At 39.4% G+C, this 26,890-nt stretch overlaps 2 protein-coding genes across 4 annotated transcripts in view; one reads left to right on the top strand and one right to left on the bottom strand.

Moving 5' to 3' along the window:
• The first annotated feature begins 1,386 nt into the window (after nucleotides 1-1,386).
• LOC131159243 (beta-glucosidase 12-like) lies at nucleotides 1,387-5,482 on the top strand. Its single transcript, XM_058113990.1, has 11 exons — nucleotides 1,387-1,446; nucleotides 2,203-2,278; nucleotides 2,407-2,487; nucleotides 2,608-2,695; nucleotides 2,887-3,142; nucleotides 3,745-3,860; nucleotides 3,948-4,165; nucleotides 4,363-4,394; nucleotides 4,693-4,795; nucleotides 4,884-4,995; nucleotides 5,314-5,482. The coding sequence occupies exons 1-11, from the start codon at nucleotides 1,399-1,401 to the stop codon at nucleotides 5,480-5,482; spliced, it is 1,299 nt and encodes a 432-aa protein (XP_057969973.1). The 5' UTR covers nucleotides 1,387-1,398.
• The window catches only part of LOC131159242 (beta-glucosidase 12-like), a 45,022-nt gene continuing 23,014 nt past the window's right edge, over nucleotides 4,883-26,890 (bottom strand). Inside the window, exon 14 of one of the 3 annotated variants that reach the window (XM_058113987.1) lies at nucleotides 4,883-4,971. In XM_058113987.1, the coding sequence (XP_057969970.1) occupies nucleotides 4,963-4,971 (9 nt within the window). In that variant the 3' untranslated portion in view covers nucleotides 4,883-4,962. Of the gene's footprint in view, nucleotides 4,986-26,890 lie in introns of all 3 variants that reach the window. The other 2 variants (XM_058113989.1, XM_058113988.1) reach the window with 2 other exon arrangements.

Genomic DNA, 26,890 nt, shown 5'->3' with positions numbered 1-26,890 from the left:
ATATACTAATTTTTATGTTACTTTTTTAGGTACATGAAAATAGTTTTTGCCTAATTTTTTATGTAAATGATAGATGTACAATGTTTAAATTGGTATATACATATATATATATATATATATATATATATATATATATATATGTGTAAAAGAGCTTTACAAAAATTAATGTAAAAATATTTAAAAAATTCAATTCACTGCCTCCATTATATACAATTATTAACCATGACAATTAATGATATAGATTCACTAATGGTTACATTACGAGCACATTAAATTGACCCATTAGAAGATGATAAAACAAATTATCTACTCATAAGAAAAAGAAAATTTGCGTGTATAATATATAACAACAAAAATGATGAAGGATGAGTGAGAAGGAAATGTTATTGTGAAATATCTCATACCATATTAAATTATCTGGGTATGCATTATTAAATTATTTTTTAAATTGCAAAATAAGGAAATCATGGATGCATGGATGATTCTTCTTTTTAAGAACAAACAAAACTAAGAAAAGGCTAACAATGGCCATACACATGCATACAAGCACGCAAGTGGCATACCAAATTTCTGGTACGAGAAAGTCATCAAAAAAGAAAACTAAGAAAAGGCTAACAATAGCCATACACATGCACGTAAGTGGCATACCAAATTTATGGCATCAGAAAGTCATAGAAGGATAAAGTGTGTTGGATACAATAATTAATCAACCCTAGCTACCCCTATATAAAGGAGAGGCTGAGCAAGGGATGAAGCACACACCACCAAAGCTAATTGCTCAGTGGGTATATGGCTATGGCAGTTCAAGGTGGTTCCCTTCGCTTCTTCTCTATCGCCCTGTTACTGTTTCTTGCACAATATGCCAATGCTACATCCTTGAACTGTGATAGCTTTTCGGAGCTCTCATCCCCAGCATCAGGACTTCGATTCTCTTCCCCTAACTCTCTTAGGGAACCCTCCTCTGATGATGCCCCAGTTAGGAGTAGTTTTCCACCTGACTTCATTTTTGGCTCTGCAACAGCTGCTTACCAGGTATATCAATTCTTCAAACTTTTAAAATAAAAAAAGAAAATCAAGAAAAGAATGTGTTTAATTAGTGTAAGAAATATGCAAGAGATATGATCACTTGGAACATGATCAGTACCATAAAAGCTAAGTTAATTTATTTCATATTTTACAATTGAGAAATTAATTCATTTCATGTGGGTATGCATATATTTAAAGATTGATGTATATTATATTAGATTTTATATATGTGCATTATACATATACATATATTGAAAGATTGGTATATATTATATTAGATCTTATATATTTGCATGGGGTTGATAGAATTTGTTATTGATCTGTTACTATTTTTATCCGGTGATGATTAGGTGGAAGGAGCAGCACACAAAGATGGTCGAGGACCAAGTATTTGGGACATCTTCAGTGAGGGATCCCCTGGTTGTTCTCTCTCTCTCTCTCTTTAATTTTATAGCTAATTTATTAATCAAGAGCAAAGTAAAATAAAACTCCGGAGAAGTATATAGGATGAAAATTGCTCCCCCCCTCCCTTCTGCTGCAACAATCAGGACTTTACTCATTATGGAAATGGAACTGAGATATTCATGGAGACAACAGCTAGCCGCCCTGCAGAAAGGAATTTGAAATAGCAGAATTGATAAGCCATGAAGTCCTATTCATTCATGCATGCAAGTTTTGATGGTTTTTTTTTTTTTTTTCTTACAATTATATATCAGTTACATCATTTACACATATGTAGTACAATATACCAATATCGACAAGCATGTAAAAACATTCGTTAATTAATTCTTATCTTTCTTCGTGTGTGTGTGTACTTTATTCTTCTATCTTTCTTAGTATAATTCATTCTTGCTCCAAAAAAAAAAAAAATTTATTGTTTTACACAAAAATGAGGATTGTATGTGCATTAATGTTGTGCTTTTTTGTGAGTTTAAATATCTATGATTTTATCATTGTAGAGAGGATATCTGATGGAAGCAATGGAAGTGTGGCCATTGATTTTTATCATCGTTATAAGGTATAAACAATCGAATACATCAATGATCCTTCCTCCTACTTATTTCTCTCTCTCTCTCTCTCTCTCTTGCCATTCATATATTTCTATCTCCACATGCACCATTTGGTTTGATTGAGCTTAATAATAAAGGGGATAAAATTAACTTGTTGTAATTACAGGATGACATGGCTTTGATGAAAAAAATTGGAATGGATGCTTTTCGGTTCTCCATCTCTTGGTCTAGAGTGCTACCTGGTATTAGCTAATTAAGATTGATGCACACTGCAATATTAAACCCACTATTATTTCATCTCTCTCCCTCTCTCTTTCTCTCTCACTCTCTCACAACTAAATATTACTATTTTAATTTCTCTACTTTCAAGGTGGAAGCCTAAAAAATGGGGGAGTCAACCCTCAAGGAATCAAATTTTACAATGATCTCATCAATGAGGCTATTCATCAAGGTCCTCTCTCTCTCTCTCTCTCTCTCTCTCTCTCATCTTTAATTATCTCTAATTTCTCCCACTTTCCTTTTTAAACCATTTAGTGTGTTTATTTGTGTGTGTGTGTGTGTGTGTGTGCAGGTATGACACCCTATGTCACACTTTTTCACTGGGATGTTCCTCAAGGTTTAGAAGATGAATACAATGGCTTCTTAAGCCAAAGGATTGTGTAAGTTTTTGTTTATGTAATGTATTTTGAAAATGTTTCTTAATTAAGCGCTCTAATTAATGATGTTCAACTAATTACGATCACATGCCACATGTGTGTGTTTATACTCAACTAATTAATGATTATATGGCTCCAAAAAATGCTTAATTAAATAATTATACACATGCGTGCGCATATGTGCATATCTACAGGAAGGATTTTAAAGATTTTGCAAAAGTTTGCTTTGATAATTTTGGGGACCGAGTGAAGCATTGGATTACCTTGAATGAGCCATGGACATTTAGTGTTAATGGCTATAACTATGGTTATCACGCACCGGGTCGATGTTCCACATGGGTGAATGAAAACTGCACAGCTGGGAACTCATCTACTGAGCCTTACATCGTAGCACATAATCTCCTTCTTTCTCATGCAGCTGCTGTCCAACTATATAGGAAGAAGTATCAGGTACTATCTAATGAGAATTTAAAGGCATGTTTTCTTTGAATTTTATGAAAATATGGGATCTAAGAAATATTTAAAAATCCCATTTAATTTGTATTTTGTAAATTATTAATTTTAAGGGTTTTATTACAAAAACAACACTATTCAACATACATTTGGTAGATTTTGGGACAATCCAAAATTTCCTAATCCTTTTCTCCTTTAATATGTCATGTTCCATATTTCTCTTTCTCTTATTAGTATTGATCGCTATCTGCCTACGAATCATCACAAAATTAAAAAGAAGGAAAAAATAGAAAAAGAACTTTTTAAAATTATGTATTAGGACAAATTTTTTATTCTTATATTTTCAAAAAAAAAAAAACTAAATGTGAATTTAATTATCTAAATGTGTTATTATATATAAAATATGCCTACAACAATTTATTTTTTCACTTTTTAGAACAAAATTGTATGCACGATGTTTATCCTTAATTAACCAAATGGTGCCTAAAATATATTGTGAATTAACTCCCCTTGCTCACCTGAACACATACAAAGATACAATAATGCGTGCGTGTTTTTTAACTTATATATGGCATAACATATACTAAAATATTTTACAGACAGTTCAAAAGGGTCAGATTGGATTGACCCTAATCCTTCATTGGATGGTAAATTACACTGATAGTCAATATGACATAGAAGCAGCTGAAAGAGCTGTAGAATTCATGTATGGATGGTAAGTTTATATATTTCTCCCGACATATATTTTAAGGTGTATATGATAAGCATGCTAATTAATTATTTTATGTTCTTGCACTTATAGGTTTCTCCATCCAACAACTTATGGAGATTATCCATGCAATATGAAAGATATTGTCCAAGATCGGCTACCCAAATTCACAGCTAAACAATCCAAGTTGCTGAAAAAATCTTATGATTTTGTTGGAGTAAATTACTACACAGCTCGTTATGTAGCAAATAATCCATACTCTAATTGGGTCAATGTTAGCTACATGAATGATTACCATGTTGACCTTAAGAGTATGTTCAAGAATACAATACCCTAGCTTAGTGAAATTAATTTTATTAATTAAAATACCTTTTGGAAAAAAAAAATTTTGATTTGTGAGAAAAACAAATTTTACTTGAAAAAATTTATTGGCATTAGCACAAATTAAATGATATTTTTTCTAATTTTTTTAAATTTTGCTTCCTTCTTGTCTATTATTGTTTTACAGCGGAGAAAGATGGAGAACCCATTGGTACACCGGTATGTTCAAAATATATTTCCAAAAAATTTGAATATTTATTCTTGCACGCTGAACTATATATACACTAATTTTGATTTTCACGGGGCTACAATAATGAGTCTAGCTAGAGAAATTGAAATACAATAACTTGTAAGAATATTTTTATGCTTGTTGGAAAAGTTTTAGCCCATGAAATTAAATAAATGCGTATATTTTTCTTTAAACATAATTTTGAGTTGCATGCTTAATTAAGATGTTTTTTATAATATATGTGTGCGTTGAGTGTGTGAGCAATGAATGAATTATTTTGATCTGCAGTCAGACTTATCCTGGCTCTATATCTATCCAAGTGGAATTAAGGATCTTCTAAAGTACACCAAAGAAAAATATGACAATCCAACAATTTACATCACTGAGAATGGTAGGAGAATTTTATCATTATAAAGTGATTATACTTTTGATCAATTAAAGAAGTTTAAATAATTTCTTCTACTATTGTTAATTTTCAGGGTATAGTGATTTAAATAATAAGAGTGAACCACTTAAGGAATCCCTCAATGATACTACGAGAATAGACTACTACAAGTCTCATCTTGAATATGTTCAAGCTGCCATTGATGAGTAAGTCTCCATCTAAAATTTAAATTTGATATTTATTTTTTGGGATATATATATATATATATATATAAACTTTTTGAATGTATAAATTAAGAGATTCAATATAATTAGTAGAGCATTAAAATTAATAAAATAATTGCTAATTATTGAGATGTGAAATAACTTTTTGTTATTGATTTACAATGTTTTTTTACCTCATTTTTCTTGATTATCAAGCAAGTAAATGTAATTTTTTTTAATTATTTTTTAAGTTGTAAGGTAAATGAAATCCTATGTTACTTAAGAATTTGTGTTGATGGGTGACGTTTAATTAATTTATAGGGATGAAGTTGATGTCAAAGGTTTCTTTGTGTGGTCATTTGCGGACAATTATGAATGGAGTAATGGCTATACTGCGAGGTTTGGGTTAGTGTTCATAGATTATGATGATCATTTGAAGAGGTACCCGAAACGCTCCACTTGCTGGTTTCAAAAGTTTCTCCACAATTAAGAGAGAATGTTTCAAGAATAAAAATGTACCTTTTCCCTATTCTACTTTAGATATACAAAATTAGCAAGAGGAAGACTATATCTTCTTCCTCATTATCTATAATTAATAAATAATGACTTTGTCATCCATATACACATAGCCATTATGACTCTCTCTCTCTCTCTCTCTCCTCTCTCTCTCTCTCTCTCTCTCTCTCTCTCTCTCTCTCTCTCTCTCTCTCTATATATATATATATATATATATACATATTTCACCATTGATTGTTGCTACATAAAAGTTCTAATTCCATTATTTGACTTACAAAAGATTCATGTTAATTAACAAAGTGAATTAAAGAATAAATCGCAAAAGTTTAATTCAATCATTATTTTCTTAGTATTTAAGATTCTTAATATAGTATGCACATTAAGCATTTGCCAAGTGGCTAATAAGTGAAAAATGCAAAAGATAAATGACCAAAAAATAATTACAGTCTCCTTCATTTAAATGTCACAAAAAAAAAATGTATTATATATATATATATATATATACGTATTTATATATATCTTTATGTTATAAACAATGCTAATTAAAAATGAAAATAAAGGGAACTTTAAAAGATTTTGTAAACTAAATAGTCCCCTAGCTAAAAGGAGAAGGAAGAAGAATTAGCACAAAGCAATAATAATAATAATAATAATAATAATAATAATAATAATAATAATAATAATAATAATAATAATAATAAAAGAGTAGGGTGGGAATTTTTTGCTTTTTCCCTTTTTTTCGAGCTTTTTTGAGTTTGGGAGAAGTGTAGGGACACTTTAGGAACCTTCCCTAAGGTTTCTCAAAAAGACACAAACCTCCCTTATATTTAGTAAAAAGACAAGTGTCGCGATATCCTAGAGCGAGGTGTCGTGGGAGGCGAGGGGAATAGAAATACATGAGTAATTTTTGGAAATAATTTGAAATTTTGGAGTCACTACTAACATATTTCCCTTGGTGCGGTTAAAACACCTGACTCAATTAAGAATAGTATCAGTCTGCATGTACCAAGATCGAGATCGGAAGTTCGATTATGTTAGGGGAAGGTATTCGCAACCCCTACGCACCCGTTCTACGAACGGTACCTAATTAACTAAGAATTGTACCTAAATTAAATTTTCATAACCTTTTAATTTACTCATTCTTAAATAAACAAAATAAGTTAACAAAATATACACAATTAATGAAAAATAATCAAAACGGGGTATGATTTAGGAATGTCTAATAAGGCCCCTCAAAAGAGTGGATCTTGTAGAAAAATCACCCTCAGAACTTATACAAGTGAGGCCTGAAATGTTCATTGCCCTTTTTATAATCATAAGAAGACACTCACATAAAAATACATAATAATATAATATAAAAATACTAAAAATACTGCAATGCATAATACTAAATATAAACTAAAATACTAAAATACGTAGTAGTAATAATAATAATAATAATAATAATAATAATAATAATAATAATAATAATAATAATAATATACCATAATAAGTTATACCATATATATAATAAAATACTACAAAGTATCATAATAAGTTATACCATATGCCATAATAAGTAATACTAAATATGTTAAAATATTAAATACCATAAAAAGTAATACTACATATATTAAATTACATAAATACCACAATAAGTAATACTATATATACTAGAATAAGTAATATTATATATACTAAAATACCATAATAAGTAATACTATATATACTTAAAATACTAAAATACCGTAATAAGCAATACTAAATATATCATAATAAGTAATACAAAATATATTAAAATACTTAAAACACGATGATAAGTAAAACTAAATATACTAATAAGAATACCATAATCCACTATAAACTACCATAATACATAATAAACTGCCATAATGTAAATTATCATAATATGAACTACCATAATATACATAACAATTATACCATAATAATAAACTACATAATAATAATAATACCATAATATGACAATAATTAAAAACCTAAAAATAATATCACATAATTACAATAATAACATGAAAATAATCAAAACCTTAAAAATATCACATAAATAATAACACTATAATATGACAATAATTAAAAACCTAAAAATAATATCATGTTAATACCATAATAACATGACAATAATCAAAACCCTAAACATAATATCACATATGACAATAATCACAACCCTAAAAATATCACATAACTAAATAATCAAAACCCTAAACATGATATATAATAATCACAGCCCTAATAATAATATCACATAACGACAATAAAAATAATATGCAAATAATCAAAACCCTAAACATGATATCATATATTATAATAATCACAACCCTAAAAATATCACAAAACTAATCATAACCCTAAACATAATATATAATAATCACAACCCTAATAATAATATCACATAACTACAATAAAAATAGCATGCAAATAACCAAAACCCTAAACATAATATATAACAATCACAACCCTAAAAACATCACATCTAAATAATCAAAACCCTAACCATAATATCACATAACAATACTTAAAAACCTAATATAAATATAACACAAGCACAATAATAATGAAAATTAAAAAAAAAAAAACCCAATAATAATAATAATAATAACATGACCATAATAAAAAATACAATAATAATATCATATAAATACAATTAATGACAACATAAAAAACCTAATAATAATAAAAACACCCTAGCACAACACAATAATAACAAGAGAAAACAATAACTAATATACATTAAAAACCTTACCTTTGGAGAAGGATTGGAGAGTGAAGTCGGTATGGTGGCTGGGCTGTAGGGCTGTGGTCGTGATGGAGCAAGCTGTGAGGAGGGGCTACTGTGGAGTGGAGCTGCGGTGGCTGTGAGGTGGCCGTGGAGTGGAGCTGCAGGGAGGAGAGCTGTTGCAGGAGCAAGGAGGGGCTGCGGCTGCAGCTCTTCTTCTTGTGTGTGTATACTGAGAGAGAGAGAGAGAGAGAGAGAGAGAGAGAGAGAGAGAGAGAGAGAGAGAGAGAGAGAGAGAGAAGGGAGTTGGTGCCTCCTAGTTCTTTTTTCACCTTGGCTGCATGTGTTTATTTATAAGCTAAAAGAAAACCTAGACCTTTGTTAAGTGCCGCCCCATCTTGTGTTTGCATGGGCCTTAATTTCCATGGCCCATGCATTAATTTTATGTGTTGCCCTAGCATTATGGCTGCATGTGTTTATGGGCCAAACTTTGCAGGGCCCATGCAACTTGCAATTGAAAACCAAATTTAATCCTTCAAAAGTTGCTTCCTTTTTCAATCTCCTGCATGCATGCATGCCCTATTTGTTTTTCCAATTTTTATCCTCCAAAAATAAAAGAGAAGCCTGGTTGCAAAAAACAAAAGGTGAACTTAATTCCCAAAAACAATGGGACCCACTTTTAAAAGGACTCAATTTTTTTAAATAAAAAAAGGACTCAATTTTAAAATAAAATAAAATAAAATAAAGGGAATCAATTTTAAAATATCAGGGACTTAATTTTAAAATATCAAACTCAATTTTAAAATATCTGGGATTCAATTTTAAAAATAAAGACTTAAGAAAAAGAACTTAATTAACAAGGATTTCAATCTAGTAACAGGGATTTGACAGGGACTTAATAAAAAAAGACTCAATAATAGGAGTCAATAAAAATGACTTGATGGTATTTTTTAAATAAAATCCACCAATTTTCGGAATACAAAGTCGGCCCCTTCTTACGTAAATTAACATGTTATTACGACAGGTCCCCTCAAAGAGGAAAAGAGAGGTCTCATCAAATTTGGGGTGTCTACAGCTCCCTTTTATAGTTTTCGTTGTTTTAAGGTAACAGTAGGAATTTTCTTATGTGTTCTGTAACAATAACTCTATAAAGATAAAAGACAACTATTTTAACCAAGCCACAAAACTACCTCATGTTTTCATATCAATCAAGCAGTATTGTTTATTTCTGCCAATCAGGGATAAAAAAGGAGTAACTAGGGCAACATAGGAATGTTAGCACACTTCTATAGAATTTTAGCAGTTAATGAATAATTTGGAAGATAACTACTCAAATTTAGGAACAAAGTCGCATGCCTCCCAGGTAGACAGAGCATTTTATAGTTGGAAGATAACTACTTGGATTTGGGAACAAAGCCTTGTACCTCCAAGGTAGTCAAAGCTTTTTCTGGCCGGTAGATGAATACTAGGATTTGGAAATAATCCCCTAAGCCTAAACCACCTCACAAGCCAATTGACATTACTAACCCCTAAACCTAGGAACTAAGGGAAGATTAAAGTATTTATATAATTTCTATTGGGATCCAATCTTCCTTAGATCTTGCAGGGTGTCGCGACGTCCCGAACCCGGCCCAGAGAACCAACCTCTACTTTAAAAATGGATTTGGCTTACGAACTGGGAAGAATGGATAGAAATGTGTGATTTTAAAAAATGTGATTTTTGTGGAAAATGATGTGTGGTGGAGTCGCCACTAACCTTTGGAAATACGGTTAGAATACTTGATTGCTACCCCATTAAGGGTAGAATCGGACTGCGTTACCAGAGTCGGGTTCGGGAATACAGTTACGTGAGGGGAAGGTATTAGCACCCCCTACACACCCGTTCTTACAAACGGTACCAGATTAATAAAGAATTATCCCAAAATAAATGTAATAAGTCTTTAAAGATTACTCCTTTTCAAAAATCAAAAGAATGAAAATACTATATAGGTATTCCCTCATAACCGAGACAATCTAGTACTCTGAAGAGTCAATGTTCTTGTTTGCAATCATCAGGAAGGAAAATCGAAGATAGGATACAAAATACGCTCCCAGGGGTTTTGAAATCTAAGGTTTTTTTTTTTTTTTAGTATAAAAAATAATATTCCGGGAGGTTTTTGAAATTTGTTCGGGATTGGAATAATTTTTGTGCCTAAAAAGATATTTTTGTGATTTTTCCTAAGTGTGAAAATGATTTTTGTGATTTTTCCCGAACTTTCCAAATAACACAAATAAAATCAGTTGAAATCAAAATGTGAAAATATTTTTGGAATTTCTGAAAATTTTGTGATTTTTGTGAATTTTCTAGATATAATAAAAGTATATAAGCGAAATTGAGAAAACCGGGGTGAACCGGTACAGGAATGGTGAGCCGGTCAAACGTTGACCAGTTTGGGGGAAAACCAGTTTAAGGTCTTGGTCGAGACCATTGATTTTTCAGGGTTTTCCAATGTTCTTCCAAATACAATTGAATTTTAGACAAAAATCATGAAAGTCATAGTTTTAAAGATATGACTTTAGAATGTATTTTTGAAAATTTTGAATGTAAGGAAACAGATCTAACCTTTGCCAAACATGTTGGAAATTTTCTTGGATCTTCTTCAAAAATTTTCAAATGTAAATAAGTTTTAAAGCCTTAAAAATTTTTGAATTTTCTTTGAGAATTTTTCTGAATTTTTGTGTCTTTTATGAAGTTTCCTTTTTTTTTTTTTATGGGTTAAAAAGAAGCTATTTAAAATAAAATAAAAAAATGAAATAAAATCAAATAAACCAGCAGAGGCCGGTTCAAGAAAGGGGGCGGAGATGTAACATAGGAAGAGAAAGTTCATTGGTTTTACCTATCGTCTTTTTCTCCTCCGGTCTTCCTTTCCTGTCTGTGAATCTGCAAGGGTTAATCTACAACGTCTTCCCGAGGGTTGTTCTTGAACTCTAACTCGAGGCACTACGGAGTACCTTCTTCAGACTGGGTGACTCGGCACCGGTAGGAAACGGGATCAATCGACCACTTGATCTTCTTTCGTTTTCCTCTACTCCAGTCTTCTTTTCCTATTGGTGAGTCTACTAGGGCCACTCTACAGCGTCTTCACGAGAGTTATTCTTGAGCTCTAACTCGAGGCACTACGGCGTGCCTTCTTCAAATAGGGTGACTCGGCACTGGTAGGAAACGGGATCAGTTGACCTCTTGATCTTCACTCAAAAAAAACTAACTTCACAAACTTATAATAGAAAACTTCAATATTTGAAATCTTCTCCTTACCACCACCAAGAACTCTCCTCCTTGTGCTTGGAATGAGAGGGCTATTTATAAACTTAGCTTGGGGTGAGCATAGAAAAGAAGACATAAGGGAGTGATGATGGGGGGAACCAAGTATGGGGGGAAGAATGATGAAGGGAAATTAGCATGGGAAGAATGATAAAAGGAGATAACATGACATGTGGTGAGTAATGATGGAGGGAACAAAGTATGCTTGCATTTGACAAATTAAAATAAATAATAATAATAATAATAATAATAATAATAATAATAATAATAATATGAGGGTTCTAGAAGCTATGCGGAGCCCATCGGAGATGTGTGGGCCCACGAGCTATGTGGGGTCCACAAGCCATTTGAGGGTTACAAGAACCCGAGCTAGCAAGGCACCGGATATGTGGATCCAAGCTACCATACAAGAGGGGGGGAACGTGCACCGGTTGTAGGAATCTGAGCTAGCGTACCAGAAGAAGTGGGGCCCAATGGAGATATGTGGGGTCCACGAGCCATTTAAGGGTTATAGGAACCCGAACCAGCAGGCACAAGCATGCCAAAGGAGATAACATGCATCGGATGTAGGAATCCGAGCTAGCGTACCAGAGCGGGTAACGTGCACCGGATGTAGGAACCTGAGCTAGCGTACCAAAGGGGAGTAACGTGCACCGAATGTAGGAATCCGAGTTAGCGTACTAGGAGAAGTGGGGCCCACAAACCATATGTGCCCAATTGAGATATGTGGGGCCCGCAAGCAAAGTGGGGTCCATGAGTCATTTAAGGGTTATAGGAACCCGAGCCAGTAGGCACAAGCATGCCAAAGGAGGTAACGTGCATCAGATGTAGGAATCCGAGCTAGCGTACCAAATGGGGTAACATGCATCGGATGTAGGAATCCGAGCTAGCGTACCATGGGGTAACGTGCATCGGATGTAGGAATCCGAACTAGCGTACCAGATGGGGTAACGTGCATCAGATGTAGAAATCCGAACTAGCGTACTAGGGGGTAACGTGCATCGAATGTAGGAATCCGAACTAGCATACCAGGGGGTTAACGTGCATCGGATGTAGGAATCTGAGCTATCGCACCAGGAGATGTGAGGCCCACAAGCCATGTGGAACCTACAAAATATGTGGGGTCCACAAGCAATGTGGGACCTATAAGGATGTGTGGGGTCCACAAGCAGTGTGGGACCTACAAGGATGTGCGAGTTCCATGAACACCATGGGACCTACAAGAATGTGTGGGGTGCACAACCAGTATGGGACCTACAAAGATGTGTAGGGTCCACAACTGTGTGGGAAGGTTTTGACATGAGGTCTCCTCAGAAAGGCCTGGTTAAAATTGGGGTGTCTACAGCTGCCCCTCTTTATAGGTCTTGTTTCTTTGGGGTAAAAGTAGGAACTCTCCTATGTTATCTATAGCAACAGGCCTATAAAGATAAAAGACACCTATTTTAGTCAAGTCATATAACTAATCACATGTCGTCTTCTGAGTAAGGTTATGTGCCGATCAGAAAAAGGGAAGATGGAGGGTGACCCGGATCGAAGACGTGGCATGATCTGGTCCGTCCTGGGAAAACATAGATCATGCGGTTAAGGAGAGGTGCCACGTGTCAATGATTGGGTGGTTGGTGTATGTGGGTGTGGATCGATGACGTGGCTCAATCCAAGCGGTCCTTGGAAAACACAGATCGTGCGATTGAGGAGGGGTGTCACGTGTCAGTGACTGAGTAGCTGGTGTATGTGGATGTGGATCGATGACGTGGCTCAATCCAAGCCATCCTTGGAAAACACAAATCGTGTGGTTGAGGACAGGTGCCACGTGTCAGTGACTGAGTGGCTGGTGTATGCGGGTGTGGATCGATGATGTGGCTCAATCCAAGCCGTCCTTGGAAAACACAGATCGTGCGGTTGAGGAGGGGTGTCACGTGTCAATGACTGAGTGGCTGGTTTATGCAGATGTGGATCGATGATGTGGCTCAATCCAAGCCATCCTTGGAAAACACAAATCGTGTGGTTGAGGACAGGTGCCACGTGCTAGTGACTAAGTGGCTGGTGTATGCGGGTGTGGATCGATGATGTGGCTTAATCCAAGCCGTCCTTGGAAAACACAGATTGTGTGGTTGAGGAGAGGTGCCACGTGTGAGTGACTGAGTGGCTGGTCAAATGTGACCCGGATCAAGGAGTGGCACAATCCTAATCATCCTTGGAAAACACAAATCGTGAGGTGATCAGGGTGGCCACGCAGACTTTTTGTGTGTGGGGGAGAATGAGCCATGTGTTGGTGACTGAGTGGCTAGTCAAATATGACCCGGATCAAGACGTGGCACAATCTTGACCGTCCTTGGAAAACACAGATCATGCGGTGATTAGGGTGGCCACGCAGTCTCTTTGATCGAACGGACGACAGATCGCCACGTGGTTTAATTTTGTGGCTCCAAGGCTTTAAATATTTAAACCTAATTTTTTTTTCTGTTCATTTCCATGCATTTCATTCTCTCGAACGCCCTCTCTTTCTCTCTTCTCTCTTCTCTCTTCTCTCTTCTTTCACCCTCTCTGTTCTTCTTTTTCAGTCTCTGTGCTCTGCTCTTATTTGCTGCGAACCTGAAACCCTAGCCCCTTTGTAATTTCTTTCCCACTCTCGCCTACCTCCAAACTCTCTCTCTCTCTATACTGTTCTTCAAAGACCTTAGATCTTAGCAAAATTAAGATCTTAAACATCTTTAGAGGTGATCTAGCTCCGATTGGCCTCCTATCCTGTCTTCGCGGTTAGATCTGGAGAGATCTGGTGAAGTCCAGACAAATGATGATCACCGGGAGTGCCTTGGTAAGGAAGATCCGCACAGATGCAAGGGGAGTTCTTTCGAACTCTCAAAGGAGATAAGCTCTTTCTTTCTTCCCTTTATATATATATATATATATATATATATATATATATATATCTTCAATTTTGTGTATGCTTGATTGCTGGTTGATATTTGTATAGAAATTTAGGGCTTAAGGCATTTAAGGTTTCTGGTTTAGAAGTTAGGGTTAGGGTTTCGAATGTTAGGGTTTCAGTTGGGGTGGTGAGGTCGAGTGTGAGTCAACTCATCTTCGGCTCGAGTGAGTTGAGTGAATTCGAGGGATCACGAGCGAGCCACATGGGCTCTATCACGTGTTTAGGTCACGTGTGGGCTTTGGGACGGGCTTGAGTGAATTGGGCTTGAGTTTGCTTTCAAAAAATGGGTTTTGATTGAATTTTAAAACGGGCCGGTCCAATTCAAAAAGAAACAAGGCCCAAGTCATTTTTAAAACAGACCGGCCCACTTTTCCTTTTTTTAAAAAAAAAATAAAGCTCGTGTCTATTTAAATGGTTGGGCTTGGATTGAGTTTTAAAACCGAGCCGACCCAATTCAGAAAGAAATAGGGCCCAAGTCATTTTTTTAAAACAGACCGGCCCACTTTTCCTTTAAAAAAATAAAGCCCGGGATGATTTAAATAGTTGGGCTTTGTGCAAAACAAATTGGCCTTGGGATCTTTTAGAAACAAGCCCCAGGAATAAATGCACCCCCCCTTTTTTATTTTTCTTTTTCTTTTTCCTCGGGTTTAGATATTATGACTACTCCACGTCTCTCAAAATCTGTCTCGGGATTTTTTTCCGCCGCCTTGTGAACGTAATCCTCCACTGAGGGGACTTCACAACTCCCATAGCTTACTTTGCTCACAATCCTTGGGGGCTTCTCGATGCACGTCGCCTCTCTCGTCCTCATGTTAGACACACACTCAGCATTGCAATCCTTTTTTATTCTATTTAAGCGGACTTCCTCTCACACTTAAACACCACAGGCAAACTCCAAGCGTGACTGTAACCTATCTTTGGTCATCCTCTGTTACAAGAAACCGCACCTTGACTATCTCCAATCTTTCAAAACTCTAAACTTTTTCTCATGGCAGGGGCATCATCTTCTAAGCAGGTTCCTGATTTGAATGTGGCACCCGAGGTGCCATCCTGTTCTATTGTTCTCAGTTCCTTATAGCTCTCTCCTTAGTTCCAAAAAGAAATATTGAGGAATGAGGCAGTACTGGCCACGATGTCCGATGTAGGCATAGTCAATCAGGCACTCTATCACAGTGCCCAGGCAATGTCTTCAACGTCTCACCTTGTCCGTCGCTTGCAGAGACAGAACGAGATCGTGACCCTCCTTGGGAATGAAACCTACGCCTTACGGACGAAATACCAAGAGGAATAACGGAAATCGAGAAACTTAAGGCAAGAAAATATGATGTTAAAACGAGAGATCGATGATTTGAGAAAAATGGTGGCAGTTTACTCCGACGACCTTAGGCCTAGAATAGCTGAATTAGAGAAAAGCAGGGAGGACTTCTAGCGGGAGCAAAAATGGCTCAAAACCATGGCGCATGGAAAATGTCAGACTTCTCATTCTTCAGCCTGAAATGAAAATCCGTGTGTACGTGACCTGGAAAAGGTCAGACCTTTTTTTTTTTTTTTTTGGTTTTAGGAGAGTTTTGGTTGTAATCTCCCAGGACCGTGACTGTAACCACGGTATTCCTTCGCCATAAGTGAGGGCAATTAATAAAATTTGGGTGTTTTCTCTTTCCTTTTTTTTTTTTTTTTACTGAGGACAATAGTATTGCTGGTACACTGAACCGGGTTATAATATCCTCCAAATGACTTGTTATGGATGTAAAAATTTGGGCCATGGGGGTACAATGACCAAACCCCTACGATGGTTGGCTATGGATGTGACAGGATTAATCAAAAATTTATTCAACCAGGCAAGTACGAATGAATGGTGCCCTACTGGTATATGTATGCGTGTTACTAAATTGCGATGCTTGAATGCAGGAGCATGTTGTTATATATACATGATGCCCGTTACATGATATGTCTGTATGCTGCTACCTATAATGGGAATGCCTTTTACTAAATGCATGAGGATGCATGAAGTGCATGCATGAAATGTATGAGGATGCATGGTCTTTCTTCTCGATCCCGGATCTTGGCCACACTTTTAAGTTCTAGCCTGGCACGATGGTACCCGACTTCGCCTTAATGGAACTCAACAACTGCCCCGGTTCATTCATAGACTATTAGTCTTTACTGCGTTTTGGATTCCAAAAGGGTCTCGAAATCTGTCCCGGTGCTTTTCTTGTCACGGCTTTGACCATTTTCAAATTTCTACAGGCACTCAAAATCTGCCCCAGTGTCTAACTATCGGTACTTTCTAGAAGATACTCAACATTTGTTATAGTGTCTGGCTATCAGTACTTTCATCAAAATTCGAAAGATGATCAATTTCTGCCCTAGTGTCTGACTGTCGGTACTTTCCATGATCTTCAAAGCTCAGGGATTGTTCAAGATCTATCCTGGTAATTGATCACTAACGCTTCTAGTGATTCCCAAAACTTGAAGGAGTACTCCAAATTCGACCCAGTATTCCTTCATTACTGATGTTTGACATGTTTCAAGCTCCCCATTGGTTCTTAAACACCCTCCTGGTGTATTGGGTTCCTGATTTTTGACCTCAATAAAAGGGGAATTCCTAACAATGAGAATAATCATGCATTTATGTCATTAATGTGCTGAATCAAGACGTCAAGCTGTGCAAAATAGTTGTTCTATTACATTGAAAATTTATTCAGGAAAAAGATAAGTTTTACAACAACATTCCCTATTCTTAAAGGTGTCGACATTAATTTGTGAAAACCAAAGTCTCTTGTTCTTGCGATAACTGTCCCAGCTTCAACTAGAAGGAGACTGGCCCTTTTGGTACTGTAAGGTTGAATAGTGCCTTTAGGTTCATTGTTTGCTCAAGGCTTATTTTGGTGTTTTGCTTCACGTTTCGATCTCTAGATGGTCTTTAAGACTCGGGACAAAACATAGGCTCGGGAATTTAGGTTTTCAGAAGAATAAGGAAACCAAGGCTCAAAACCCATCCCATGGCAACAAACCCTGCCCCAGTTTGGGGTGAGACATTTTTGCAAGAGTTTGACCGAACTCGTCCTTTTGAACAAGCTGCCTACGTACCTTTTCGTGATCAGGTCATTACCTAGTTCAGACTCAATATTGAGTCTGACAAATCATTTGAGGCAACAACATATGCCAATCTGGTCAGGTCTTTTCATTCGAGTTGTAATGTAGGTCGTGGGTATTGGTTAAAGAAGAAAGGGTGCATAAGGCTCGAACTTATGAATTTTACGAAAGGGCGAATTGGCCAAAGATCACAAACGACGCATATCTTCTGCCTTTCCTGTGCTTTGATTTTCCTTTTTTTCTTTTGCATCATTTTCCCTTTTCTTTTCTTTTTTTTGCGGGGAATCGTGCCTCCATTTATTTATTTAGGCTTCGTTCAATATCGGTCTTTCCAAAACTGTCCCAGTGTCGGGTGTAAGTCTTTGGTGGGTTTAAACGAAAGATTACACATTTTTAGGCACAATAGAGGGTATCAAGGGGTGTTTTTTTTCTCTAACTTTTGGGTAGTAGAAAAATGGCCTGCCGTCATTTTGGCACTGCATTACTGCCTCGCATGATTTTTCTGACCTTTGAAAATCCCAACCCGGTTTAAATTTTGGGAAATGACTTTTTTGAAGAAGATGGTTTTGATTTTAAAGCTCAAAAAGGTTTATTAAGTGATTAAAAACATTGGGTTCTTTAAGGGAATTGGTGGTCCAAAAATGGGCATCCGTCATTTAATCGAAACAATGAGTAAAGAGGGAACACATGAAATAACACTGTGATCCTTTCATTAATTTCTTTTGGAGATGTATACAACCATCAGGCATAATATTTCTTTACAGCATCAGAGTTAACAAGCTGCAATTGGTCGGTTCCGTCCATATTTGCTAACAGTAGGGTGCCTCCTGAGAATGCCTTCTTTACCACATAAGGCCCTTCATAGTTTGGTGTCCACTTGCCGCGAGGGTCCATATGAATCGGTAAAATCTTTTTCAGTACTAGGTCCCCCTCCTGAAACTGTCAGGGCCACACTCTTCTGTTGAACGCTTTTATCATCCTTTTTTGGTACAATTGTCCATGGGCCATGGCAGTCATCCTTTTCTCCTCAATCAAGTTTAACTGGTTCTTTTCCTCTTCCTTTAGTAGTGCCTCGATTTTCATTTACTTGGGTTCTTCCTCAGTTCCCAGTTTAATCATAACGGTGGGATCGCTACTAATCAAGGTTGGTTTTTCATCGGATTTTAACATTCTTTCCATTTCAGGGGACAAGTTTAGTTCTTGATCTTCAACTTCAGTTTCATGGATTAGATTTTCAAAGTTAATGTCAATTACTTGGTGAGGGATTCTGGTGTTGTTATTTTCTTTATTCCTACATGAAATTAACAAACAAATTTTGACAGTTGATTTCCAAAATGCATATAAATGACAAGGAATGCATGATTCATTTTCATTAAGGAGCTTCCCCGATTTTTCAGTGGCCGGGGGAATACAAAAGAAAAACAAAACTAAAAAAATCCTAAAAAAAAAAAATCATTACATGATGATATCTAGTAAATCAAAAGAACTCCAGTTCTGAAGCTGTACTCCTGGTTGGAGATGACGGATCCACTCTGTAGAAGTGTTCGAGGGGATTTCAGCATCCAAAGCCAAACGATCTAGGTTGGCTTCTTGTGCCTTTCTAAGTTCTACCCCGACCATACCAATCTGGTCTCCCTTGTGATTGGGTAAAGGGTTTCCCTGAATGCCCGTCGGCTTGTCATCAAAGACCAGCCACCCTACATCCTTCAATGACTGAACTTTATATTTGAAAGCCCAACACTGGTCAATGGAGTGGCCCAGAGAGTTTGCGTGGTATGCACAATGGGCATTGGGATCAAACCATCATGGTGGGGGATCGGTGACGAGAATGGCTGGTATAGTCGTCACCCTTCCTCTCTCACATAGTTGAGGAAACAAGTCGGCATAGGGCATTGGGATTGGGTCAATCCTTCTAGCATTCCTCGGTGCATCCCTTTCTCGAACTTGATTGTTTGTTGGTGCTGGTCTTAGTTGGGGGGTTGCAAACTGGGGCCTCGAGCCCATATATAGTGTTTGGTTTACTACTGGTTCCATGTAGAAATTTTCCTTAGGTTGTTGACTTTGACTTCTCTGCCTTAGGCTCCTGATAGACCCCTGTATCATTTGGGTCTCTTCTTCCTTTTTACCTTTGACCCACTTCTTACTTGGGCCGTTTTCCATGCTACTTTCTTTAACACAACCTGCTTTAATGTCAGCCTCGATCCTCCCCCCCCCCCTGCGATTACTATGTCCATAAAGTCGTGGGGAGTTGCCTCCCTCAAATGCCCTCTATAGGGTTCCTTCAAAGTGTTGACAAAAAGGGAAATTGCTTCTCAGTCACCCACCAGGGGGTCGACTTGGATTGCTAGGTCTCGCCATCTGTAGGCGTATTCTCGGAACGTCTCAGTATGCTTCTTCTCCATTTCAAGCAGGGCCATCTGGTTTGGGGCCATTTCCATCACATGTCGATATTGAGCTACAAAGGTGGTAGCTAGGTCTCCCCATATTCGAACGCGTGTTTTGTCTTGGTGGATGTACCACCTGGCCACTGTCCCCGTCAAACTGCTCCGAAAACAATGTATCATCAACTTTTCATCATCAAAGTATGCGGCCATTGCTTGGCAATACAATCGTAGGTGGGTTTAAGGGCATTGAGTTCCGTCAAACTTTTTGAATTCAGGCACCTTAAACGTTGGTGGGAAAACCACCTTGGGCACTAAGCATAGATCTGCAGGGTTGAGAGAATTTGACGTGCGAGTCCCTTCGATGGCTCTCAATCGCTCTTCAAGCTCATCACAACGGTATTCAGTTGTGGTCTTTCCTGTTCCTATAACTGCCGTCATTATCGAGGGCATCCCATTTTTCAGAATTGGTGCTGAGAGGATGAAGGTGGCTGTACTCGGAGGTGGTCCCTCTAAAATAACCGGTGGCGGTCTAGATGACTGCCCATGGATTGGTGTGAAGCCTAGAGGGTTGATAGGATTCATATCTACTTCATGGTCCTGCTCTTGAATTGTCTTTCCCTTGCTCAGTAGCAAGTCCAGTATTTTTTTCATTTGGTTGCTCAGTTCCTCCTGTCCCTGCTCGATGCCCAAGACGCGGCTTTCCAACTGTTCTGCCATAGATTTTTCTTTTCGGCGAGTGTTGTAAGGGTGTGTAGGTGCCTCAATCTTGCCAATTCTCAATCACGCCTCTTTTCCCTCTAAACATGAAACCCACGTCTTTTAGTAAAAATGTATGATATGTCATAAATGTTTATGCAAATATGTATTTAGTACATGAATGAGTAAAACACAATTATGCAGCCTATGTGCTTCGACCAAGGTTCTGAAAAAAAGTCATCATCATTTCATTACAACTTCATACAATTTTTAGTGAGAAATATAGAAAATTTCCAACTAGTCTGTCAAATTCTGATTTCGTGGTGTGCTTCTGATGAGGCAGCTTGAATCTTCTAGGGTTGGTTCCGACTTTGTGAGCGTCACACTATCCACCTTCTGTTTCAATGCTTTGTACTGGGCTTCCCAATAGTTGGCCTTGTTTACACAAGGCTCCAGCTTTTCAAGCACTTTGCTAAAGTGGTATCTCTGTTTGTCATACCGCATTTCTAGGTCCTGTATGTATTGAGATTTTTCTTTAATTTCTGCTTTTGATTCTCTTAGTTGTTGAACCTTTTGATCAAGCACCTTCTGAAGTCTCTGCTTCTCCTTTTTCAAAACCGCTGATGCTTTCTTTGACGGTGAGCTTTGAATCTTCGATCGCTTGCTTGGCTCAGGTTGAGGATCTACCAGACCTCGTTTTGGAAACTGTTCTCTGTAGGTCATTCTTTCAGATGAACACATGGTTTCTCTCGGCCGTTTCTGGTCTGTCGGAGTTTTCCCTCGCACAGGAACCGAGGGTTCACCCTATCACGTTTCCATAGCTCATAACTCTCTTGGACTCTTGAGTTCTGACCAGTAGCTTCGACTTTGTACACATGCCTCCATGATACAAAAAATTCTCGGATCTTCCTTTGGCTATCATCATCCTCATATGTGAACTAAGCGTCTGCCAGTCCATGGGTCATGGGTACGAATTGTATTGCACCTACTTGCCTTCGGAACATAAGTGGTGCGTAGGATATTCCACCCTAGGGACCTAGCAGTGGGACCCAAGGAAGGTTTCTACATCTGTATATCACTTTGGACTGGTCGATCCATGGTGCCTGCCATACAATCCCCTTGCTGACTAGATCCTGTAGTCCATCATTCCATTCAGTCCTGCCAGCGTGTTCCTCTCAACAAGCTACTTCGAACTCTACTAAAGGTATTCTGATTGTTTAGAAAGAAGCGCAAAAGAATCCCTGGATGCATGGCAAATGGCTCATCATCCACACATAAAGCAATGGCACACAGTAGGTCAAACGAGCATGTCTCCTGATTCGGCATCTGTTAAGAGATTGGAACGTTTCAGCCAGAATACCATAGACTGGATTCACCCCTTCCTTTACTTGTGCTACCAAGGCAATGGTGGCGTGATCGATGATTCCCAATTCCTTCGGGAAGATAAGTAGGTCGTAGACGGCTAATGCCAGCAGATGCAGCTAGGCTTCTTCCTTTCCCTCATTCTTCAATAACTCTTTCAGGTGTTACCAAGTGACCTTCGAGTCTCCCAGATTCTAGACCTTAACCTCAGTGGCCCTGAACAAATCCTTGACGACAGAGGTTCGAGCGAGCGCGTACGTTCTGTAGGGCGTCGGCAGTTTGGCCAGATGCAATAGTGAAGTGTATTCCTCTATGGTGGGAGCAAGGTCTACCCCATCCAGAGTAAAGCAGCAATACGACGGATTCCAGAATTCCACCAATGCTTCAATCATGTGGGAGTTTATGGAAACATGCAACAGAAAACCAATGTGCCCGTACGTCTAAGAAAAAGTCAATCGTCCCTGAGGCATCCACCCCTTCCAAATGCCTTTCAGCTCCTTTAAGGAATTGAATCGAGCGTTGATGTCAACCCTGTCTGGTATCTCAAGCACCGATTCCTTACTTGTGCTATCACCACTCTTCTTTTGTTGACTTTCGGAGTACAATTGCACCACTGGTTCAATTTCATGATGGACTACTGTGCTCTCCATGAGTCGGATTTTAAACAGAACCTTGGCCAAGCAGATGGGAATGCCTAGTATGAAATGCGGGATGCAACATGTTTTAAATCTCAAGTTATAATCATATAAGGTCACAGGGAGAAGGATGGAGCCTCTATCCCAACCTCGGGGTAATTATGTACATAAGGTCCTCCGAGGCTCTACCCTAGGCAAGAGATTATGGACAATCATGTGTGGTTAAGCTCTAACCCCTATTGAAAAAGGTACCCAGATTGAAACTTCATCCTCTCAAAGAGGTCGAAAAAGCCGAACTGAGTGGAGTGGTTCCGGGGTCCCCTAGGCCATGCATCTGGGAAAACCGGCATATTACACCTCCTTTATAATCCTATCTAGGAAAGGCCCGGGTGGAGGAGACTATGAGAGTGTGTAGTTTAACTATTTAACCTACGCCCCTACCCCACATCCATCCATTGATTCGAACACATGTTAATAAAATAGTATGGGCGAAACAAAACCCATGCTTATCCAAGGCGGGAGTGTGCCTTCGGTCGACCGCGCACTCGTCGTGTGCAACCGTCACGGGGTTGTCTGGCCGGGGGTGCCCACCCGCCCTCCCGGCTCCACTCCCTCCCCTCCCCCAACTGGTCCCTCTTGCCTTTTGTGTTGCCCCCTGCCTTTCCCCCCCCGAGCCCCAGTCCCCGTGCCCGCCTCTTTGTCTTATACACTCGTTTCCGCGCCCCCCCCGCCCTGGTCTCCTCTGTGTCCCAAGTTTTTTCTTTTTTATTTTTTCTCCCCCCGTACCGACACCCGATCCAGTAGTCCTTCCACGGCCAGCCGCTTATCGGGATCCATTCTCAGATCCAAAGCTTGCCAGCTTTCACCCCCGTACCTCTTCCCTGGCAATCGCTGCGTAGTGTTCATCCTGAGGCTCCCTGGTATTTGGCCTGGCCCCCGGCTTGATAGATACATTTTTTGAGGAGATAGGAGTAATATGTGGAAATACTCTACGAAGTCACTAATTCTTATATATAGAGGGTGCATTTTAAGACTGTAACTTTTTGTACATTGTTGTATGCAATCTTTTATATGTGTTATTTCTTCTATGGTGGGTTTGCAGGGGCAAGGGGGGGAGATGGCTGCGAGCGTTGTTGTGTAGAAACCGATTGCTGCCGTTGTTACCGGTTTTGGCTCGGTTGGCGACGATGATGATTTGTCGAGTAGGTGGACAGCGCCGGGCCTGGTTATTATGCCAGAGACTACGTGCGACAGCAGGATGGTGGCGAGGGTGTCAGAGATGATGGATGGAATGGATTGAATCTGGACCGAAGACTGGACGGTGACGTGCTTCTGCACTGCTGGTTGCTTGAAGACGATTAGAGTCTGTGGGTGTTGACGAAAGGCCGTTAGGAGCGGGAGCGTTAGCGTTGGTGAAATATAGCGTTGGTGAAATAGTGCTGCTTGGGGACTGATCCATGAGTCAGTCCAGGCGAGGGTCCGGTCCCCCTGTTTGGGCCTCGGTTCGGGCCCTGATAGCGCGGTGCACCTCCGTGCCGCATTAACGGACGTTTGGGGCTTTCTCGGGTGAACACGCCATTGCAGCCGACACCTTCCTGCCCGCCCCCCCGCCTTCACCTGCGCTAATGACACTCCGGGACGGTCCCATTCTGTGTCTCTGAGCCGCCCCACGCCCGTCGCTCGTGCGCAGTGCTCGTGACCCTGTGCCCGTAACGTGTTTACGGGCTTGTCCGCACGGAGGTCCCCTCGCGGCCCTCTGGCGACGGCTTCGTCCGCGGGTGTGCGGTCGGTGAGGCCGAGGGGGTTGGTTTATGTTTACTTACTTTTTTTTTTATTTTGTTTCTTGCTAATCACACTCATGCTTAACAAAAAACCCCAAAACAGAACCAAAACACATGTTTCTTCACGAATCAAAGAAGCCAAGCGTTCACAATTATTCATGAATAGATGCACAAATTTGTACAAAAATGAAAGGGAGTAGTCAAAAAGGCTTATTAGATTGAGATCGGATAATCTTAGTTACTCACTGGCTCAAACTCTCAAGTATCCCCAGTGGAGCGGCAAGCTGTCACGACGGTCTCGGGACCCGGCCCGAGAAACCAATTCTGATTTAAAAATGGGTTCGGCTTGCGAATGGGACGAATGGATTTTTGTTTCGTTTTTCTTTTTTTCTTTTAAAATGTGTGATTTTAAAACATGTGATTTTTGTGGAAAACGAACGTTGTGGTGGAGTCGCCAGCTAACCTTGAGGAGTGTGGTTAGAACAACTTGATGCTCACCGATTAAGGGTTAGAATCGGCGTGCGTTATCAGCGTCGGGCTCGGGAGTACGGTTATGGCGAGCGGGAGGTATTAGCACCCTATACGCGCCCATTCTACGGAACGTAGACCAGAATAATAAAGAATTATCTCGACATAAATGTGGTAAGTCGTTTAAAGATTATTCTTTTCCAAAATCAAAAGATATGAAAAATACTATAGAGGTATTCCCTCATAACCGGGCAATCTAGGCTACTCCGACGCGTCCCATGTCTTGTTTGCAATCGTCCGGAAGAAATCGCAGATAGGATACCAAATACGCTTCCAGGGGTTTTGACCTCTCCGCGTTTTTTTTTTTTTTTAGTATATTCACATAATATTTTTTTGCAAATTTGTTCGAGATTAGGAATAATTTTGTGCCTCGCCTAAAAAGATATTTTGTGAGTTTTCCTAAGTGTGAAGAATGATTTTTGTGATTTTTCCCGCATTTCAAATAAAACCAACACAATCAGTTGCACTCGACAATGTGAAAAATATTTTTGGCATTCTTGCAAAATTTGTGTTTTTGTGCAATGCATTTTCTGGCTCTAACATAGTATATAAGCGAAAATTGGAGAAAATGGGTGGTGAACCGTCGAGATGGGTGACCCGGTCAAAATGTTGACCGAGTTTGGGGGAAAACCAGTTTAGGGTCTTGTCTCGAGACCATGATTTCGAGGTTTTCAAGGTTCTCCGAATCCCCCATCGCATTTTCGATAACAATCATGACCGTCCCTAGTTTCCAGCTCGACTTTGCCTGTCTTTTTGCCCCTTTTGCTGTCGGAACCGGGGCCTAACCTTTGTCAAACCATGGTGGACACTTTGCTTGGATTTTCTTTCCAACCATTTTCAACTGTACTAAGTTTCACCGCCTTCCCAGCCTTTTTGCCTTTCTTTGAGCATTTCTGAATTTTGTCGTTTTTCTGAAGTTTCCTTTTTTTTTTTTTTTTCCTTTTGTGGGTTTTACAAAAGAAGCTCTTTCCACATAAACTCCACAAACTTCCCCCTCCATCAAATAACCCAGCAGAGGCCGGTCGGGAAGGGGTGAGATGGGGGGGGGTGCGCGATGTCACATAGGCAAGGACACAAGTTCCATTGGTTTTTACGCTCTCGTCGCTTTCTCCTCGGGTCTTCCTTTCCTCTCGGTGCATCTGCCGGGGAATCTCCAACCGTCTTTCCCCAGGGTTGTTCTTGCGTTTGACTGAAGGCACGACGGAGAAGTACCTTTCTTCGGACGAGGTGGACTCGCGGGCACTGGTAGGGCCCCGGGATCAGTCAACGCTGATCTTCTGTCGTTCGTTCTCTACTCTCATTTTTTTCCTATTGGTGAGTCTTACTGGGCCGCTCTACCAGCGTATTCCGAGAGTTATTCTTGAGCCTAACTCTCGCCGGCCACTACGGAGGCCTTCTTTTAACTAGGGTGCTTCGGCCCTGTCGGCGGGAAACCGGGATCAGTTGACCCTTTGATCTTCCTCCCAACCCAATAGCTTCAACCAAACACTTCTCCTCGCCCCTTTCCCTCTTTGCAACATGCTTCTCCTCCCCCCCCCCAGCCCTCTCCTCCTTATGCTTGGACACTGCCGAGCCGGGCTTCCTTCGGTACTTACCTTGTGGGGCACGCCTAGGAACGCACGGACATCCGGGCGTGCTTTGCTGGGGGCGCACCCCGTCTGGGGGGGACGACGATGACGGGCAAAATTAGCTGGGCCGACTGATTCAACGGGGCGTTAACATGCACTGTGTTGGTGGTTGCGTGCTCGTTGGGGGCCCCCAGTGTGGGATGCCGCCTGCTGCGGGGCTCTCGTCTGGGAAAAGCTGCTGCATGAAGGGAAACATGACATCGGGGTGCGTGATGCTGGGGGGCCCCCCCTCAAGTCTGGAATGGAAGAATAATGAAGGGAATATAGTAGGGAAGGAATGATAACAGTGAGAGAAAACATGACATGTGGTGCGTAGCTGGGGGGAACAA

Source organism: Malania oleifera, chromosome 7, assembly GCF_029873635.1.
Source record: "Malania oleifera isolate guangnan ecotype guangnan chromosome 7, ASM2987363v1, whole genome shotgun sequence".
Classification (NCBI taxonomy): domain Eukaryota; kingdom Viridiplantae; phylum Streptophyta; class Magnoliopsida; order Santalales; family Ximeniaceae; genus Malania; species Malania oleifera.
The sequence above is the reverse complement of the archived record's forward strand: the minus strand, read 5'-3'. Positions and strand labels throughout refer to the sequence as shown.

Coding starts and splice junctions, on each gene's coding strand:
- LOC131159243 (XM_058113990.1), top strand. CDS start 1,399: ATGGTCGAGGACCAAGTATTTGGGACATCTTCAGTGAGGGATCCCCTG. Junction 4,166..4,362: donor TTACCATGTTGACCTTAAGA/GTATGTTCAAGA, acceptor ATTGTTTTACAG/CGGAGAAAGATGGAGAACCC. Junction 4,996..5,313: donor GTTCAAGCTGCCATTGATGA/GTAAGTCTCCAT, acceptor ATTAATTTATAG/GGATGAAGTTGATGTCAAAG.